The sequence below is a fragment of the Erigeron canadensis genome, chromosome 8, assembly GCF_010389155.1.
Source record: "Erigeron canadensis isolate Cc75 chromosome 8, C_canadensis_v1, whole genome shotgun sequence".
NCBI lineage: Eukaryota > Viridiplantae > Streptophyta > Magnoliopsida > Asterales > Asteraceae > Erigeron > Erigeron canadensis.
In genome coordinates this window covers 25213575-25233097 of record NC_057768.1, presented here as the reverse complement: position 1 = coordinate 25233097, position 19523 = coordinate 25213575, and the positions used below count along the sequence as shown (strand labels likewise).

Sequence of the window (19523 nt, the reverse complement as noted above, 5' to 3'; positions counted from 1 at the left end):
ATTGAAAAAATTGCTAAGTTTATATTTTTTTTTTCTATTTTCTCACTTTAAAAACAAAAATTACAAAACATGTCAAGTTAAAAATGTGCCAAGTTAAAGGACTAAAAATGTAATTTTTTTGTATTTAACTATTTATTATTACATTTTTATTTAGCCCACATGTAGATTGTCAACCGGTTCTAGAGAAATTTCCGGTTGGACTTCAAAACCGGTTTTAAATCATTGGTTCATAGGTTATTTTCCGTAGAACGGACTCTGTTTATTGTGTTTTTTTTTCCCTTTTGCAGGCTAACGAAATTTTTTTTTTAAAAGTTAAAATAAAATTCAAACCGGAGTCGGGTTAAATTTAGGCGCTTCAAGTTCTCCCACCAATCAAAGCATCTGAAGCCCCCCAGCAATTGTTTAGGTGAGATCAAGTTCTTTTCTTTTCCTCTTCAATCCTAGGGTTTTTTTACTGATCGATTATTAACCCACTGTAAATTTGAATTATCATACTTCAAGAATACTCTAGTCAATTCATTCCTTGTGCTTTTAATTCTTTTTTTTTTTAAAAAATATTCTGACTATCTTTTTTCTTTATACATAACTACAGCAGCAGCTAAAAGTTACAGGTATCTGATTTTGGGGATGAAGCCATATAATATGAAACCGTATTCGGCTTGGAATTCGCCACGAAACCAACCTGTTAAGTTTAAAATGTAAGTTCCACTGCTAGCTGCAGACTTTCCTGTACTTTCCCATACTACTTATAATATATATATATATATATATATATATATATATAAGTGAATATAAGCTTAGATGTGGAACCCCTCACATACAAGTTTTTTAATATTTCTTGATTAATGAATAAATGTTTGGGCCCCCATGATTTTTATGGATTAAAAAAACAATATGTGATTGTTTCACACCTAAGTTTAGATACCTAACAGCCTTATATTCCCATCCCCCTATATATATGTATGTATGTATGTATGTATGTTTACAAACTAATTACAAACATTATGTATATATAATATGTGTGTGTGTATTTGTGTGTATTAATTTAGTTATTTAGAAGTAAGTCTGTTTAGGAAATATTGAAAACAGTTGACGGTTTGTATTGCAGACCAACTGCGGAAAATCTGGTTCCCATTCGTCTCGACATTAGCATAGATGGTCAGAGATACAGAGATACATTCACTTGGAACAATTCTGGTAACACATCGATTTCTTTTTTCTTTCGGTCTTTGCTTTGTGAGTAATAGCTTACTGCTTAGCATTCACTTGTATTACTACTGCATTAATTGAGATGGAGCTTTACTTTTTATTTATGTTACTATATTAAGATGTGAAGAATTTTGTTGCTAGCGTAAGGTACAAAATAAAGAAACATTTCAGAGATTGGCGTGAGTAGGTTTTTAAGAGGACGGTGATGCCTTTTTTTTAAAAAAAAAGTTTTAGAGGACTGGTAATGGTTGTGAATAACAGTCTGCACGTTATGATTTGGCTTTAGAGTAAGTGCACCTTATTATTGTGGCTTGTTTGAAGCATACTTGAGTTGACTGAGGATTATATCTTTAAGCATTATGTAAAACTAAATGTCATCCAAGTGAACAACCAGTCCTATAAAACATCTTAATTAGAATATAGGGGTGTTTGCCATCTTATTAAAATTTTTTGTAAGTTGAGCCTCTTTGACATAGGCTTGGATCAATCAGCCTTACATTCATGTTCACTTATTTTATTAGTTTCAAAATTTCGACTTGAATTTGTTTAGGTTCTTTAATCTTCTTTCTATTCTGTGTTACAGATCCAGACTCAGAGATAAGTCTGTTTGCAAAACGAACAGTGAAAGACCTAAAACTTCCTCCAGCTTTTCTAACACAGATTGCTCAATCCATTCAGGTAAACATTCTTATTCTAATCTTGTAGCTATACTTATATATGGACAGTGTTGGATTAAATTTCTTCAGTTGGTATGTTACTTCTACTATTTGTACATTGATTGATCAATCACCGTGATCTTTAATGAATGGATGATGATGACATGGCTACATGGTGAGTGTTAGATATCTGACCCGAGCCTAAGTTTGATGTATATTATTCTTTTTCTTTGTGTAATTGATGTGTATCAACTGATGAAACAGAAAATAAGCAAGAAAACACAGAGGATAACACAAAGAAAGCCAGCCAAAGTCGGCTGTTAGATTTATTGATAATCTGGATTAATGCCCCAGTAGCCCTATCTGGATTAATGCCTCAGTAGCCCTAATTCCCAAGAACAATTAATAATAATCTCGTCCCCTAAAACCGTGGCCTAATGGCCTTATTTAACCAAGTTGTCTAACCCTAAACTTGGTGAACAAGAAATTACTTTAATTAATAAATTAACTATTAAATAATGACACTTTACACCCTCTACTTTCTAAGCCGATTCATATCATTACTCCCGCCGCCAAAAAAACACCTTGTCCTCAAGGTGTTGCTATGAAAAGTTGTCTCAAATAATTCCAGGATCCCATGGGTAGTCATTCTCATAATGAACTTCTCTTCGGACGCCTTTGCAACCAAATTCCGTCTCTAGTGTCGCTTGTTTTTGATGCTCAAGAACAAAAAACTGTTGCATTAAGTTTCTGATCAAAGATCTCAGATTCAGCTTCTGTTGTTTTTGTCTCATTGGACCAGCCCCAAAGCAACTGATTAGAAGACTTTACTACATAATCATATTCGTCACGAACATCTCCTAGATTACCATAGTCTTCACTTTTATCTCCCACCACCGCAGGTTTGACAACAACCACTATGGAATCTTCGTTGGGCTCCTTTCTTCTTTCTTCAGGGTCGGATTTTGTTGAGTTTCAGAGTCTTTCATATCTCCAGCACTAGCACTAAAAACAGATCTGTTCTGCTCCTTTTTAATATCAAACTCCAAAATTTTTTTTATAAAGAGAAGAAGTAGGATCAAAAGGAGAGAAAGAATCTTGCAAACCATGAGAATCATTTTTTAAAGCCAATGACATCACATCTTTCAACTTAGAGCAGCTATATTGATGTCATTCAACAAATATTTCCCTAATTTCAGGTTCTAAACCACATATGAAAAGATATATAGCGTAGGTTTCAGAAATATCTTCCAAATATCTAACCTGGCCGTATAAGATCTGAAACAAATTGCAATATTCTTTCACAGCACCTTCTTGGCTAATTTCCATAATCTTCTCCAAAGCAAATTCCATATTGGCTGCTGAAACTTTTTTTCTGGATGAATAGTAACGACGAACACTACCGGTGAACAGTGCCGATGAACAATATTTTTTTCTTCTTAAAACACTACCACAGGTTGCAAGAAAGACCACTCTGATACCAATTGATGTGTATCAACTGATAAAACAGAAAATAGGCGAGAAAAACACAGAGGATAACATAAGGAAACAATAGTTGAATGAATAAAAGATAATCTGGATAAGCTCCAGCAGCTCCTAGTCTGGATTATAGCCCCAACAGCCCTAAGTTCCTAAGAACGACAATAATTATCTCCACCAGACCCGGAAATAGCAACGGAATGATAATACCAGTAGAACTGATACGAATAAAACAGAAAATAAAGAAAGAACAAGACAAGATAATCTGGATTAATGCCCCAGTAGCCCTATCTGGATTAATGCCCCAGCAGCCCTAGTTCCTAAGAACAATTAATAATAATCTCCTCCCCTAAAACTGTGGCCTAATGGCCTTATTTAACCAAGTTGTCTAACCCTAAACTTGGTGAACACATAATTATCTAATAATAATAAATCGTAATTTATTAATAAGAGCCCAACCCAACCTTCTGCCACCTCCTGATCCGTATCACTACTCCCCTCCCCACAACACACCTTGTCCTCAAGGTGTGGCTTCAAACTCAAGTTCAATCAATCTTAGGTCCGGGATTCCATGGCTTTGGTGGACCTTCCATCTCGTCTGCCTCCTCTTCCTCTTGGAGTCTGGGTCTATAAACAGCGTAAGGCACCTCAAACTCTTTTTTGGACAACGATGACCCAGGCCAAACTTACCATTACGCCGAAAACATAAACCCTTAGCTCTTTTATCCGCAAACTCAGCATCACTCAAGCGTTTTGTCTTTGTAAGATCCCCAACTACAACATCTATATCTCCAACTGTTGATTTAGTAGCAAACCCAATTCCGCCCGTCACCGACTTGAATTCTCCTTTAACAACCTCAGCACTACTCCCTAATGTTTTACTATTCAATCCAATACGCTCTGAACCGGCCCACTTCACCGCACTTTTCCCGACCTCTAAACCCCCAACCATACCATCCTCATCAATCATAATAGCCATCTTAATCGTTTGTTTCAACCCTCGAACAGTAATCATTCACTTTTTTGTAAGGAGTAAGACATATTGTCTGCATAGGAGTCTACTGAACTGTTAAGAAGTTTGCAAGACACGTAATTCAGTTAAAAAGCACCAGTCTGTTCAGTTCTTTGTTGTCTGACCAACCCAATAAATTGTCTGTATTTTCTGTCATTTTGTTTATGTTTTGGATAAATTTACTTGAGTGTATAGAATTAAGAAGTAGTTGAATTTACAGCATAAGTAATATAGGAAGTGTTGGCTCAACAATCTAAAGAACAGGTCTAAGTTGATTCCTTAAGCAATGAGAAGCAAGACACATTGACGAAAGAGATAACTAGTAGTGTAATAATCTGAATGGCTTCAGCAATGAGGACCAAAAATTATTTATCAACGGTAATGAAGTTGAAGAAGGGAAAGTGGATATTTTGAACAGTGTCATGGATATGGAAGAATGTAGGGCAAGTAAATGACTTTTTTAGTTATAGCCGTAAGTCAAGCTTCTATCAAATGGCTTGCTATAAATTATACAATTACGTAGAAAAGGAACAGTAATTTTTCTTGATTTTCCTCACTTTTTTTTCTGAAGCCTAAAAGGAAAAAGAAAAAGAAAGGTTATTTCAACCAGAAGGGAATCTTGTCAACCTTTCGAAGGTTATCATGTCAAATGAACAATGAGACTAGTAGTTAGGAAAGTAACTGTATTGAAATAATTTATATCAAGTTCTAAACACACATCTTCCACTAACCCTTATATGGATGTTCTATAAATCTATCTAATATCTATGCAGTCACAACTTAATGAATTTCGATCATATGAAGGGCAAGACATGTATACGGGTGAGAAAATTGTCCCTATCAAGGTAATTTTTTTTTGTCCTGTCACATGATAGCTAGTATTACATTTATTCTTCTTCATTTCTGAGTATGCATGGTGACTTTTACTTTGATCTTTACCAGCTTGATCTTCGAGTTAATCATACTCTGATAAAGGACCACTTTTTATGGGTAAGTTTAGTTATATACTTGCTCTTCAGATTGTGAAATGAGTTGATTTTGCTATAATTTATAAACACTACTAAAATGCATAGGGTCTTTTGTCCTGCGCATTTGTATTGATGAAGCATACTTACATGTAATTGCAGGACTTGAACAACGTTGAGAGTGACCCAGAAGAATTTGCAAGAATTTTTTGTAAAGATATGGGTATTGAAGACCCTGAAGTTGGGGTAAGTTATTGAATTCTACTATTTACAATCAATGTGCTATAGGCTGCCTGCTTAATTTGAGCATATCGTGTGTCAACATGACCATATGTCCATATATAAAGTCATATATAAGAAACTGCTGTAGTTTATTGTTTACTTTGTACAATCTGAGTAAATCTTTAGGTGATTTGTTATTTAGCGTTTGTATGTAAAGTCTCATGCTGCAAGTTACTTAGTATGACATGATTATGTTTCATGGATCCATGGAATGTGGTGTTCACCTGTTGCACACCCGTATTATTGTAGCAAAATTGCAGATTGTTTACTTTCTCAACGTTGCATTTATGTATGTTTTTAGCAATTATTTTATATTTTAAGGCGTCTCTTATTATTTTAGTTCGGAGTTGACCAAATCTACTTTTTACAGCCTGCAGTTGCATTTGCCATTAGGGAGCAACTTTGTGAGGTTAGGCTTTGTTGCTTGTTTAAAAGTATATACGTTTTGGCAAAATGTATGAGAAATCTAAGATGCTATTATTTTGTGTGCGTTGTATTTCTGTTTTAGATCGCAATCCAGAGTGTAGCTTCAGCAAAGGAAATAAGAATAAACAAGAAAGGACGAAGGGGGGTTGAGCAGCTACCTCTTAGGTTTGTTTATTGGTATATGTTTCTAATGCATATAATTTTCATGACTTGTATGTAACTACTTTTTGTCCTCAGTAAGTCAAGTGGAAATACGTTGGACCCGCTGAAGTTATTTGGTATGAAATCGAGTGTTGTCAGGTAACCTTTTTATGTTTAAGCAATTTCAGTTAGCAATCTAAACGCTTTTATGGGCCCCTCAGTATTTTTTTGATATGTTTTTTGTGGAATTGGGTACCCTGATATGCTGTGGAACATTTGTTGATATTTTTCCGGTTATGTAGGAAAAGAAGAGAGTGGGACTTATATGAACCCATTGTCGATCTCTTGTCCAACGAGGAAGTTGATGCCTTAGAAGCTAGAGAAGCATAAACATTTTTAAAGAACAATAGGGAGGACTTCAGGTGGCAGGGTTTCAAAAAGATTGTCTATCCAGTGTCTGGAGTTCCAAGTTAAACTGGGACAATGGATGCTTAGAAGTTAGGGGTGTTGTTACCAAGGACGGAACTTTTAAGGGGCCAAAGGGGGTTCGAGCCCCTCCAAAAGTTTTTGTTTTTAACACTAATTTTCTTATACATTCTTCAAAAATAATTTTTCATGATACATATTAGTCTCTCTTGCAAATCTAAATTTTATGTCTCATTGAAATCCGCCCCTCCATAGTAAGTGTTCAAGTTCCGCCATTGGAACTTGTTACCACCATTTTGGAGACATTCATGAATCTGTAATTGGATGCTCTTTTTGTTAATATCTTACGTTGTCACAAAACCATGAAAGGCAATGTGTCTTGGACTCTCGTGGGGAAATGTTTTCATGCTGCGCGCCAAACATTCCTATGTGCCATTTCTTTCCGCACCTTCAAACATTGTCAATTTAGTTATTCACATACACAATCTCGACTCAAGATACTGTTTGATGATTCTATAACTGAATGGCCTGACGATCCTATTGAAAAGGCTAAATAATCACTTATTACAAGTGTCTTCCCTCGAAACTGTTTCTTTTTTTTTTCTTTTTTTTTTAAGTGTTGTTTTACAGAAGTTTTGTTAATAACATTGGATTGTTGCTTTATAAGTTAACAGGGAGACTGTGTCAAGTACCTTTTAAGTGTATACAAAGCTGAACAAAAAAAAAAAAAGTTGAACAAAGCAGTGATGAATAGACCTTTCACATAGAATGATATGCCCCAACACTTCTAATTCTTGTTGGTTAATTTTGATACTGAATGTACAACAACGGTACTTAATCCCGACGAGTGCTGGGGTATGAGGGAGGTATGACGTAAACAACTTTACCCTTACTCAATGGTAGAGAGGCTGGTTTCTAAGAACCTCCGGCCTAGGGTATCACCCTTAAAAAAATAGTCTCGACGGCTAGCCGGAGCAAAGCCAAAAGAGAAGAGGAGATCTCGATCTCAGATCTAGAGAGAAGCCGGAGAACTCTCAACGGCTCTTTCTAGAGAGAGAGAGAGAGCATCATTTTTTTTATACTAAATGTATTTCACTATAAATTATTAACAATACACCACTAAATGTACTTTACTATAATATGTTATACATCACCAAAAACTAAATATTGACCGTTAGTTTTAATCTAAACTTTAACATTCTTCAATATATTGATCATCTGTTTTAATCTAAACTTCAAAATTCTTCAATATTTTACCAATGGATTTGATTTATCTCAATCCATAGCCATATACTGAGCAATGAATTATCAAATAGTTTAGAAATTCATATGAACAGGAACAGACTGAGAATTAATACATGAAATCAAATCAAGTATTCTCTATCCAATTTTTTATTTATTTATACCGAGTAGTGGACTGGTGAGTAGTTACACAAATAATTGTCGGTCCCATTATGCAGACTTATCAAGATAACGAAAATAGGAAATATCGAAAATTCAAAGTTTCTTGAAAACAATATTCACACACCACACACCACACCTAACTCGCCCACCCTGTTTTTCCCCATTCACAAAGGACAACTCCCCCTAAAATACGTAATCCATTTTGTCTGTCTATCTATCTATTTATGTTTCATTTCATCTAATTACACAAATCAAACCAAACACAAAAAGAATGGATTCAGCATCAGACCAGAAAACCGCGACTTTGGATCCTCCGCTACACGCAATTGGGTTCAAAATCGATGATTTGTCACCTCAAAAAGTCACTGGCCGTCTTTTGGTTTCTTCTAAAGCTTGTCAGGTCAGTCATTTTTAACTTGCTACGTGGACTACTACCTCTGTTTTTTTTTCTTCCAAGTTTTGGAATGAATTTTACATTTTTATTTTTATTTTTATACCAATAATAATAAGAATTGGTGTATAGCCATTTAAGGTGTTACACGGAGGCGTATCCGCGCTTATCGCGGAAGCGCTAGCGAGTATGGGAGCACATATGGCGTCTGGATGGAAAAGAGTTGCCGGACTTCAGCTAAGCATTAATCATCTTAGGCGTGCTGAGATGGGTGATCTTGTTTTCGCTGAGGCTACGCCTATCCACGTTGGCGGCACCATCCAGGTATTTACGCAACAATTTTTTAGTCAACCTTAGTATGCAAATTAACTCTATTTGAATGGCCCACAAATCCGAAGCCCAAATTTCAAATTAAAGAGGGTTAAAAAAAATATAGATATATGAGTCCTATGCCCACGCAATGTGCCGGTGTGGTAGTGGTGGTGTTGGCGGCGGTGGTTGTTTTTTAATGTAAAATTGATCCATATAATGTAGGAAGACCATTCACAAAACGAGATTTTATTGATAAATATATTGGAATTACATACAAAGAAAGTAACTAAAATTACAAAATACAAATAAGTATGATTACACAATCAAAATATGGAAAGCAAGAACAAAATTAAAGGGCACTGGCTAAGAATTCTGTTAGACAGCGGTCCATTAAAACAGTATTCGGGCCACCCAAGTAAACCCGTCTGATTCCCAGGGAGTACAACAGCCGCAACAGGATGTACTGCCGGAGTTAACCAAGCACCCATAATTATACCTCCAACAAGTGAACGAAATGAAAAGAAGGAAAGGAGGTGAGTTGGAGGATCTAAAGTGTTTTTGGTGTTGGTGTTAGTGTTAGTGTTGTTACCGCATGAACCACCACTCCAGTATAGAAGTAGTTTGCAATGGCAAGTAACACCAAGTAGATTCCACTAATATGTGGAAGCCTAAAACGGAGGTCGAGGTTGAGCCGAGCTAGCCAAAAACAAAGGGACTCTAAAGCGGCTCGCGGCGATGCGAGCGTGCTAAGTGCTCCATTAAAACGTCAGTCGCCCACGACCCCGTGCCCAGATTTATTCCATTAAGGCTATTATAAATATATTCAAGGGTTGAAGGATATGTCATCTATACTGTAAATAATTTCATTGAGGCTGTTATAAGTATATTAAATTATTAAGTGAAGGCATAATTGTCGACTTGTGACGTGACTCATTTTCCTAATTTTTGACACGTGGATCGACTCGTAAAAGTCACATTATTCATTAATTTATTTATGAAGTTATATAATCTACATATATAAACAATATACTGATTTTTTTAGTTGTTATGTTAGTTAAAAGCAAAGTTATAGAATAAAAAGGTATGATTAAAATTATATTTGTATTGAATATGTATACACATATACATAATATAGAGTATATATACTTTAAATTTTGTTTATTTTATGCCTAAAGAATCTATATTACAACATACTATAATAGTATAATCATAATAATTGTAATTCTAATGTTTGTCAAAAATAAAATAAACTACCTAATCTTTTATGGCAGAAAATTAAAAACCTATCATTTATCTAACTTTTTTAAGAAACGTAAATGCAACTTACAGCTTCCCATGTTAAACTCAGTTTTCTTTTCCTTCCCTAAGTAAAGGTAGAATACCTCTTTGCCAATTGTTCTAAAAAAAAATTAGATGTGTGATGTGAGGTAGGTTTGGCAACCTATGATGACGAAGAAATGTATTTGACTCATTTTATTGGTAATAATATCAAACTCTTTTGAAACCCAAGTCGAGCCGACTCGGAACGAGTCAACCACTAAAAACACGAGTAAGGTACGAGTCAAAAGCACTTGCGAATCTCACCGAGACAACTCTTTTTAGGGGTTAAATGACTCGACTCTTACGAGTCGACTTGTGAGCCGTACAAGCTAACAACTATGAGTGAAGATATATAAATTAGTGAATAAAGAAGAATGATAATTTGGATAGATCTAAGTTCTTTTTGAGAAAACGAGAGGAGTCAAATGCTTTCTTATGTAGTATGGGATAGATATAGACCTAGATATATAGTATTCTAATATTACCAAAAATATAGAAAAAATTAATTTACTTGAGCTATGCATGTTTGGTGATGACGATGAGTTCATAAGTTTTTAATGTTTGGTTATATATTTTGATCGGTACAAGTAAGGAAAAAGATTTAATTTTTAAATAAATTTGGTCTATGTTAGTAATGGGAAATAGAAGGAGCATAGGCTTCAAAATAAAACCTGGATCTACCTAAATTAATTTGAATATTTCCAATACTTTTTAGACTCTTATGAGTCACAAATCGACTCGGCTAGTGACTCGCAAATGTTTTTGGCTTGTGTTTTTGGTAGCTGACACGAGTTGGATGACATTACCAATAAAGTGAGTCAAATACATTTCTTTGGCATAATAGGTCGCTGAACCTACCTCACGTCACCGATTATTCCCTTAATCGTCTTTGATTTCATCATCTTCTTGGTTTTATGTTTATGATGAAACAAATAAGTTTTTTTTTTTTGTTTAAAATGGGGAGAGAGAGATCTGAATTTTTTTTTTTTTAAAACAACTAGCAAAAAGGTATTATACTTTATTTGGGGAGGGAAAAGAAAAGTGAGTTTAATATGGGAAGTTGTGTTTTACTTGTTATTTGCATTTATATTTTTTTTAAAAAGTTAGATAAATGATAGGTTTTTAATTTTCTCCCATAAAAGTTTAGGTAGTTTATTTTATTTTTGATAAACATTAGAATTATTTTGATTATACTATTATAGTATGATGATATACTTTGTATTACAGATTTGCTATGCATAAAATAAACGAAGTTTAAAGTATATACTCTGTATTATGTATATGTGTATACATATTCATACAAATAGGACCTTAATCATACCTTTTCTATTATAAAACATTGTTTTTAACTAACGTAACAATTAAAAATAATTCGTATATTGTTTATGTATGTTTAATATATAACTAGATTTTAGACCCGTGTCTAACACTGGACACGAGATTTACGATATTTGTGATCCTGTACTTGACACTCAAGTATATGTATTTAATCATGATGCACGTTCATAACACGCATATGTTTATTTTCAATCACTTGTTTTATGATAATGTGATAACTATTAGGATTGTTTTTATATTATTTAATAACAATTAAGACTCTTCTAATATTTGTTAATAAGTAATTAGGTTTTCAAATTATTTTTTGTAGAAAATATTTCATATGTTAAATTTTTTTTGTTTAATTAAATGATTGTAAATTTTAAAAAATTCTCTCAAGTTTGATGGCTAAAAATAAATATAAATGAAGTATTCAGGGCTAAAAGTGTAAATTATTGATGGAAAACAAAAAAAATGTAAATTAATGAGACTTTTTCTACAAATTAATATAAATATTAATATAATAATATATTTAGATAATGATTATTATGATTTTTAATTTGTAGTTTATCTAAATGATGACATCATCAAAAGTCAATTTGATGAAATCATTAGTTCAACTGTCTTATAGTATATATTAAGATTAAGATTTTATAAATAAATTAAATGAATAATGCGACTCTCACGAGTTGAGTCACGAGTCAAAAATTACTAAAATGAGTCACGGCACGAGTCACGATTTGACAAATATGCCTATCATACTACATGGATATTACATGCTCATACCTGAATACCAACCTTACCGGTCTCGGTACCCCAATATTTTTGGGATTTTTGCCTTACTGGTTTCAGTACCAATATTTTTCAGATGTTTGCTTATCAATATTGTATTGCGTGAGAATAATGCTATAATTTGAGTAATTAGTTTGACATTGGACTAATTTTGTTCAATTTTAATGACAATTTACATGGATGGCTGCTACTATGCTAGTATTAGATTTGATTTAAATCTAAATTAGATCTGATATCTATCTTTATTTTAAAGCAAATTAATACTACATATACGCATAATCCAAATAATCTTTATAGTTTTGTTAGTCATATGACTTCAACCTACAACCTCATCAAGGTCGATATTTATTGTGATTTGTCAATGTAAATTGTGACTAAATTAAATTTGTGGCAGGTATGGGAAGTGAAGATGTGGAAGATTGATCCATCTAACTCGGAAACTAGATTAAATATATCATCATCAAGGGTGACTCTAATTTCAAACTTGCCTATACCTAATGATGCGAAGGATGCTGCTCAAAATTTAAAAAAGTATGCTAAATTATGATCGATTTGTTTAAAAAAAAAAAAAACAAATTGCGTGTTAGTAGACTGGCCAGAACGATCATGTAAATCATGGGACTTAACTTTGTTAGTTTGTTGTACCTACCAATTATGTGTTTTGGGTGCAATTGTGTAAGAGTCAAGATAGTTTGTAATTTGATAGGTGAATTTCTAATAGGCTACTTGTAAGCAATTGATAATGATTGAAGTTTGCTCAAAATGGATTATCGTAGGCATTCAAAGAAAGTGACATAAATGTTGGAAAATGTTAACATGTTGATTTAAGTCCACATCAAATGCTTATAAGAGATAACATCTAACTAGCATGGTATCCGTGTAATGTGACGGTGATTGTGGCGGTGACGTTGTGATGGTGGAGATGACGTCGCGTGTGTAGATAATTTATGCAAAAATAATTGATGTAAATGGTTAATGGAGATGTATTAAGATAAGGAATTGATAATGTCATTTAATCATTAATGTCAAGGGGTATTGTATGTGAAATTTTTTAAGAAGTGCTAAGTTAAAATATCACTCGTATATATTTTTTAACACTTTTAAAAATAAAATGTTATTCTTTTTTATAATGGGTTAATCGATTGGAAAGTACCTCAACTTGCCCTGAATATCTTTTTTAAGACCAAACTTTTAAAATGTTTATTCGTGGGATTCAAACCGGAAAAAACACTTATTTGGGGTCTATAATCAGGTAGCAAGTAATTTTTAACTTTTAATTTTATTTTGATTTTTTTTTAGTAATATTAGTGATGTGGATAATCCACCTCATTTTCTTATTTTGTATAACAAACGAATCTCTAAGCCATCATCTAAATCAAAACAAATCTCTAAAACCAAGAAATCATCTAAATCAAAAAACAGCCACAGCCCGAACTCACATACCAAAAGAGTTGCAAGAAATGGAAGTGAAGTTTGAAAATATAACACTCACAGAAACAACAAGTATAAGAGATGTTGAAATTGAAGGAACAAAAGTTCGAGTCTTGTAATGAAGAACAAAAAAAGGTTAAATTGGAGCTTGAAAAGTTGAAGAAATTGAAAGAATTCAAACCTAGTGTGACACTGCCCTTCTGCAATTTGTGAAAGACAAAGATCAAGTGACCAAGATACTAAAAATCCAGCAACTCCTTACATTATGTGGTGCAAGGAGCATTGGACTGAGGTGAAGAACGAATACCCAGATGCAAAATTCAGTGAAATAGGAAGCATTTAACGGTACAACCACCATCACCACCAAGAATCGACGATGCAACCACCATCTCCAACACCATGACTACAACCCACCAACCACAATCGCCACTTCCAACAACCACCTGTGGCCACTTCCAACAACCACCTGCGGCCTGCCTTCATCACCACCACCGTGACCACAATCCAACAACCACAGTCACCATCGTGTCCACAATCAAACTCAGAGACGGTGACTTCTAATCAAACTCAAATAATGGTTTTCAATACCATTTTCGATCACCATAGCCGGAAAAAGTTTAGACCAGTAGATCCAAACATCTAAAAAGTTATACCACCGGATCTGAAGAGGTGGCGTTTGGTGGTGTTGGGGTTCGGCGACGGGGGTGGCCTGAAGTAGAATAGGGATAAAAAGAGGAAGATGGTCGTTGGATCGATTTCTGCAACTGATTTTTTTATGCTTAACGTATACTAGTATAAATATTACTCGTATATAGATAATATAATATGTAATATAATATGATATATTATGTAATTAAATTAAATAAATAGAGAAAGTGGGTCCCAGATGGATATGTGGATGACAAGTTAGAAATGACCGGCTCCATATTATACTTTGGCCGGTAAAGACCCCAAGTGTAAGTTTTTACCGGTTTGAATCTCCCGAATAAACATTTTAAAGTTTGGTCCTAAAACAGAATTTTGTAACAAGTTGAGGTACTTTCCAATCAATTAGCCCTTTTATAATATAGTAAAGAAGTATAGATGTGTAGGTAAAATATCTTTACCATTAAGTGTCACACCCCACCTTAAGCGAAATCGTAGGATATAACGAAAAGATATAGCATAGCACATGGACTTTATAATAGAGTCATACTAAATGAAATCTAAATAAAAGTAATTCCCACAAGCGGGATAAGTCTAGGCAACACGCCTCAAATAGCAAAAGAAGTAGCAAATAGCAAATAGTGTTCAAGGTTCAAATGCAATCTAGGAGTCCATGAAGGATCCTTTTATTAGTCTTTCTAAAGTCCTTATGCTCAGTTTCCTTAAGCATTGTTATTACCTGAAAATGAATGCTCGAAAATGTCAACATAACGTTGGTGAGTTCGTAGGTTTAAAGTAATACAAATGAATTTGTTGTGCATGATTTAAGTAGTTTGGACAATAGTGTACATATAAACATGTAGTAGCATGTATGCATACCAAATACTGATCAATGCCATCATAGTTTTCCAACAACACAAACTCATCACTGCTTGTCAACAACTCAATCACATCACTACTTGCTAACAACTCAATCACACATTGTAATACCAACAAACTACTAGCTGGAGTATAAAGTTGGCTAATTGTTATCACTGTTATCCATTGCCGTAAATTGTCTTCAATAAATATCAACAGACATCTATTGCATCATTGTAATCAACACAAACAAAGCTAACATACACATTTCATGATTACATGTATTTGTCCAATAAAACAAACAAGTTTTGACACAGCTAGTAAAAGAAATGAAAAATGTTTTGAGCATCATTTCCTCCCAAAGAAATAATATAAAAAGGGGCCACGAAACTCACTTCAACAAGCAAGTAGTTGTGCAAAGTCCAACAAGATCACTAGAATCTACACAACATATATATGAACAAGTTATAATTATGGACATGGTTAATAACCGTTCATTGTAACCCGTATTTGATGAAATACACATATGGCTACTTTCAAAATATTCACAATTGATTTGTCATATATCATTAAGTTACAAGTCACATAACTTAATATGGAATATTTGTTTTAATGATTTATGATTAAATTTTACAAGCTCATATTCACTGAAATTCTTGGTAACTTTATAAATTTTTATTCTTTGTCAAACAAACTAACCAAGACCTTAAATTTTTACCACTGTAACTTTTATGTGTTAGATACTTACATGAATTTTTACATAATTTATTTTGTACTTTAACTATGTTTGTTTATAATTAAGATATATATATAATTATTATAAACCAAGAATTTAGATGGGATGGTAAATCCCCTCTAGCCGTGAATCCATTCCAACAGGTTGGGAGGATGTGATTTGGTATTTGTTATAAACTCATTTTAAAATTACTATAATTTAATATTATAATTACTATTCTACATAGATGTAATTATGAAAATTTACTTTAATGGTTTATTTATTTGTTTCATTATAATTACTATTCTACATATATATAATTATGATAATTTACTTTCATGAACATAGACTTTATTCACCACTAAGTAGTATATATAAATTTATCTATGTCTAGAAGTGAATATGACATATAACTATAGCTCTAAATATCGACGGAAATAATTATAACCGTCTAAATTTTGGAAGATAAAGTGACTAAACCCTACTAATGAAATTTAAATAATAGGAATCACTTACTGGCTTGATCACAACATGTTTATGCTTGTTATACTTTGTAAGCACATTGACTAGTCAAGAAATTAAGAATTCAAGTTAGAGACTATTATAAACTATCGATTTTGGTGACGGGTGTCACATTAAGATAATTTGTATCAAAGTATTAAAGAACATTTGTGCAACTTCGATTATTGACAAACAGAAGTGTTACGAATGTGAGGATGTCAAAGGAGTTATATGATGTGAGCAATGTTAGAGATACTAACAATTTACAAACAAAAGTTGTACTAACTCATGTGTTACCGTTAGAATAGGGAGAGAGAAACATGAAAGAGAAAAAGATTTTATTTTGATTAGTCCAACCCACTTGAAAAGTCAGATTGTAAACTTTTGTTTGTAATCTGTTTGTAGCTTTAGCATTTCTTTTAGTTTTTCAATTTTCTTGTTGAGAAATGATAAATGTTACAAACAAAAATTTACTAAACCATATTTACAAACGCAAGTGGATCAATAGAAAATTAAAGTTCCTAAGTCACGAACCACACATCGGTTAATCAAATTTTGAATTGCCACTTTAAGAAGTCATGGTGGCGATCGATGGATCATGACTATATTAGGGACACAGTTTAGAAATTACGCTATGTGGTGGGGTGCATGTGTCGATGATAGATGGCTACTATATATATAAGTGGTCAATAACTTTGGTGGTTGATTTTTTTTTTTTTTTTTTAAGGAAAAGTTAGGTAAAATATGCAGCACCTATCTTAGGTAAAGCAGAGAGAGATTATGTAAAATTCCTAGAAGGGGGGGGGGGGTTATGTAAAATTCAGGGGGTTATGTATGTTTATCAAATTCAAAGGTTTAATAGGTAACTTTTTTTTAATGCTGTAGTACCTAAGCGTAAGTAAAGTCTGCAGTATAAATCATTTTCTTTATATATATATATATATGGGTTTTGATCATTTGAAAACTAAAATTTTCGTGAAAACTAGAAAACTGTCAAACACACTGTGATCTGAATTTAACACACTGTGTTTTTAATATGTTTTTCGAAAACACATTCTGTTAAGTTCATATCACAGTGTGTTTGAACAATTTTTCGATTTACAACGCTATCAAAAATACACCGTGATTTAAAACTTAACACAATGTATTTTAGGTTACACAATAAAAACACATTGTGTTAAATTCAGATCACAGTGTGTTTTGGTCAGTTTTTTAGTTTTCACAAAAAATTTAGTTTTCAAATTAATATTATATATATATATATATGGGAAAAGGGAATATAAGGCTGTCCGACACCTAAGCTTAGGTGTGGAAATCCTCACTTACTAATATTTTATTATTTCTTGTTTAATGAATAAATGCATGGACCCCATGATTTTTATGGATTAAAAAAACAATATGTGAGTATTTCACACCTAAGCTTAAATACCCGACAACCTTATATTCCTATCCCCTATATATATATGTATATATTGAAATTTCAAACCACAATTATTTGTGGCGTGGAGTCCGTACGTGGACCAAAGATGAACCATGAATCCATGATGGCTTGGCTTGGGTTCCTTCAAAGAGCCCTCACGTCATTTAGTTAGTGTATGACCAAAATTTTTGGTATTAAGATAATCTTCCTATCCTAATTTTTATATCACGTGATACACATCAAAGTTACGATCGAGTATTATTTCAAATTTTACAATACACATTTATTTCTTTGGTTTTTTATATTATACTAATTAAAGTTTCATTCATTGTAGTGATCAAAAGACATTGACAGTTTAAAGAAGAATTATTTGATCGTAATGAAACAATATCTATAACTTTGATGTGTATTATTTAGAAAAAAGTATATATAACAAACTTTATAATTTAGATGACAAAAACGTGATATTAATTTTCTTTTTTGATTTTGCCTCATGTCTTCATGTAATAAGTATAAGAAATTTTAAGCCATTTTATTAAGAAGATCGATTATTTCCGTAAAATAAATAGTCCACGAAATAGACGAAATGGAAGACAAGACAACAAACATGATGTCAAGTTTTCAACTTTAAAGTCAACAAATTTGTACTACCCTTTAGTGTATATATAATCATATTATCATGACTTGCAGCTAGGCAAACAACTTGTAATATATTGATAAAAGTAAATCAAGCAAGCATATATGGATTCATCCTCCTCAAAAGATATAAAGACAGAGACTTTGGATCCACCTTTACATGCAATAGGCTTTCAAATCGAAGACTTGTCGCCACACAAAGTCACTGGGCGTCTTCACGTCACAGAAAAGGCTTGCCAGGTGAAATTCTTTACTAAATCTTTTAAATTGATCAAGTCGAAAACTCATCCAAACTTTGGAAATATAGCCATTCAAGGTGTTACATGGAGGAGTGTCTGCATTGATATCAGAGGCACTAGCGAGTATGGGAGCACATATGGCATCCGGATGGAAGAGAGTAGCTGGTATACAACTAAGTATTAATCACATCAAGAGTGCTAATCTTGGCGATCTTGTTTTCGCCGAGGCAACACCTCTCCAAACTGGCAGGACCATTCAGGTTTTGGTTTCTTACTATTTTTGGCTACTATATTGTATAGGTGAAAAGTGAATATAAGGCTATCCGGCACCTAACTTAGGTGCCAGATGAATGTTTGGGCCACCATAAGTTTTATGAATTAAAAAAACAGTATGTGAGTGTTTTACGCCTAAACTTAGGTACTGGACAACGTTATATATCATCCCATTGTATATATGTGAAATGAGTCAACGACCTTAATACATTTTTATTGGACAGGTATGGGAGGTGAAACTGTGGAAAAGTGATCCTTCTAACTCCGAAAAAAGATTACTTATATCATCATCAAGGGTAACTCTTATCACAAACTTGCCTGTGCCCAAGGACGCTGAGGATGCAGCTCAAAATCTAAAAAAGTACTTCATCTCAAAGTTATGAACCACATGGTGTAATGCCTCAAATTATTTCTATATGGGTTAATGGTCTAAAATAACATCTACCTTTTATTTGTCTTTTATTTAGTCATTCTACCTTTTTATGTTTTAATTAACCAACTAACTTTCAAAGTTTGTCTTCCTTTAACCTTCAATACCTAAAACCTTGTTAAGCTAAGTATATATGTCATGCTTATGTATAGTTTAAACTTGTGATGACAAGGTGAGAATCATTTAAAGAATCCAAATGAAAATCATATTGAGAACGTCCCAGTGTATTAATCATCCTATCCT

At 33.2% G+C, this 19523-nt stretch overlaps 3 protein-coding genes across 4 annotated transcripts; all 3 read left to right on the top strand.

Moving 5' to 3' along the window:
* The first annotated feature begins 268 nt into the window (after positions 1–268).
* On the top strand, positions 269–6791 carry LOC122580627 (chromatin structure-remodeling complex protein BSH). 2 transcript variants are annotated; one of them, XM_043752894.1, is made up of 11 exons: positions 269–406; positions 596–698; positions 1109–1197; positions 1793–1887; positions 5130–5201; positions 5299–5346; positions 5484–5567; positions 5974–6012; positions 6112–6194; positions 6267–6329; positions 6473–6791. In XM_043752894.1, exons 2-11 carry the CDS (start codon positions 628–630, stop codon positions 6558–6560), a joined length of 732 nt encoding a protein of 243 aa, XP_043608829.1. In that variant the 5' UTR covers positions 269–406; positions 596–627; the 3' UTR covers positions 6561–6791. The 2 variants fall into 2 exon arrangements, with proteins under 2 accessions (XP_043608829.1, XP_043608828.1); XM_043752893.1 differs by having other exon boundaries at positions 593–698.
* Positions 6792–8108: 1317 nt separating this feature from the next.
* On the top strand, positions 8109–12895 carry LOC122579364 (1,4-dihydroxy-2-naphthoyl-CoA thioesterase 1-like). The gene is made up of 3 exons (XM_043751529.1): positions 8109–8400; positions 8524–8715; positions 12527–12895. The coding sequence occupies exons 1-3, from the start codon at positions 8272–8274 to the stop codon at positions 12677–12679; spliced, it is 474 nt and encodes a 157-aa protein (XP_043607464.1). The 5' UTR covers positions 8109–8271; the 3' UTR covers positions 12680–12895.
* Positions 12896–18401: 5506 nt separating this feature from the next.
* LOC122580007 (1,4-dihydroxy-2-naphthoyl-CoA thioesterase 1-like) lies at positions 18402–19316 on the top strand. Its single transcript, XM_043752274.1, has 3 exons — positions 18402–18578; positions 18646–18837; positions 19075–19316. The coding sequence occupies exons 1-3, from the start codon at positions 18444–18446 to the stop codon at positions 19231–19233; spliced, it is 486 nt and encodes a 161-aa protein (XP_043608209.1). The 5' UTR covers positions 18402–18443; the 3' UTR covers positions 19234–19316.
* Positions 19317–19523: the final 207 nt, after the last annotated feature.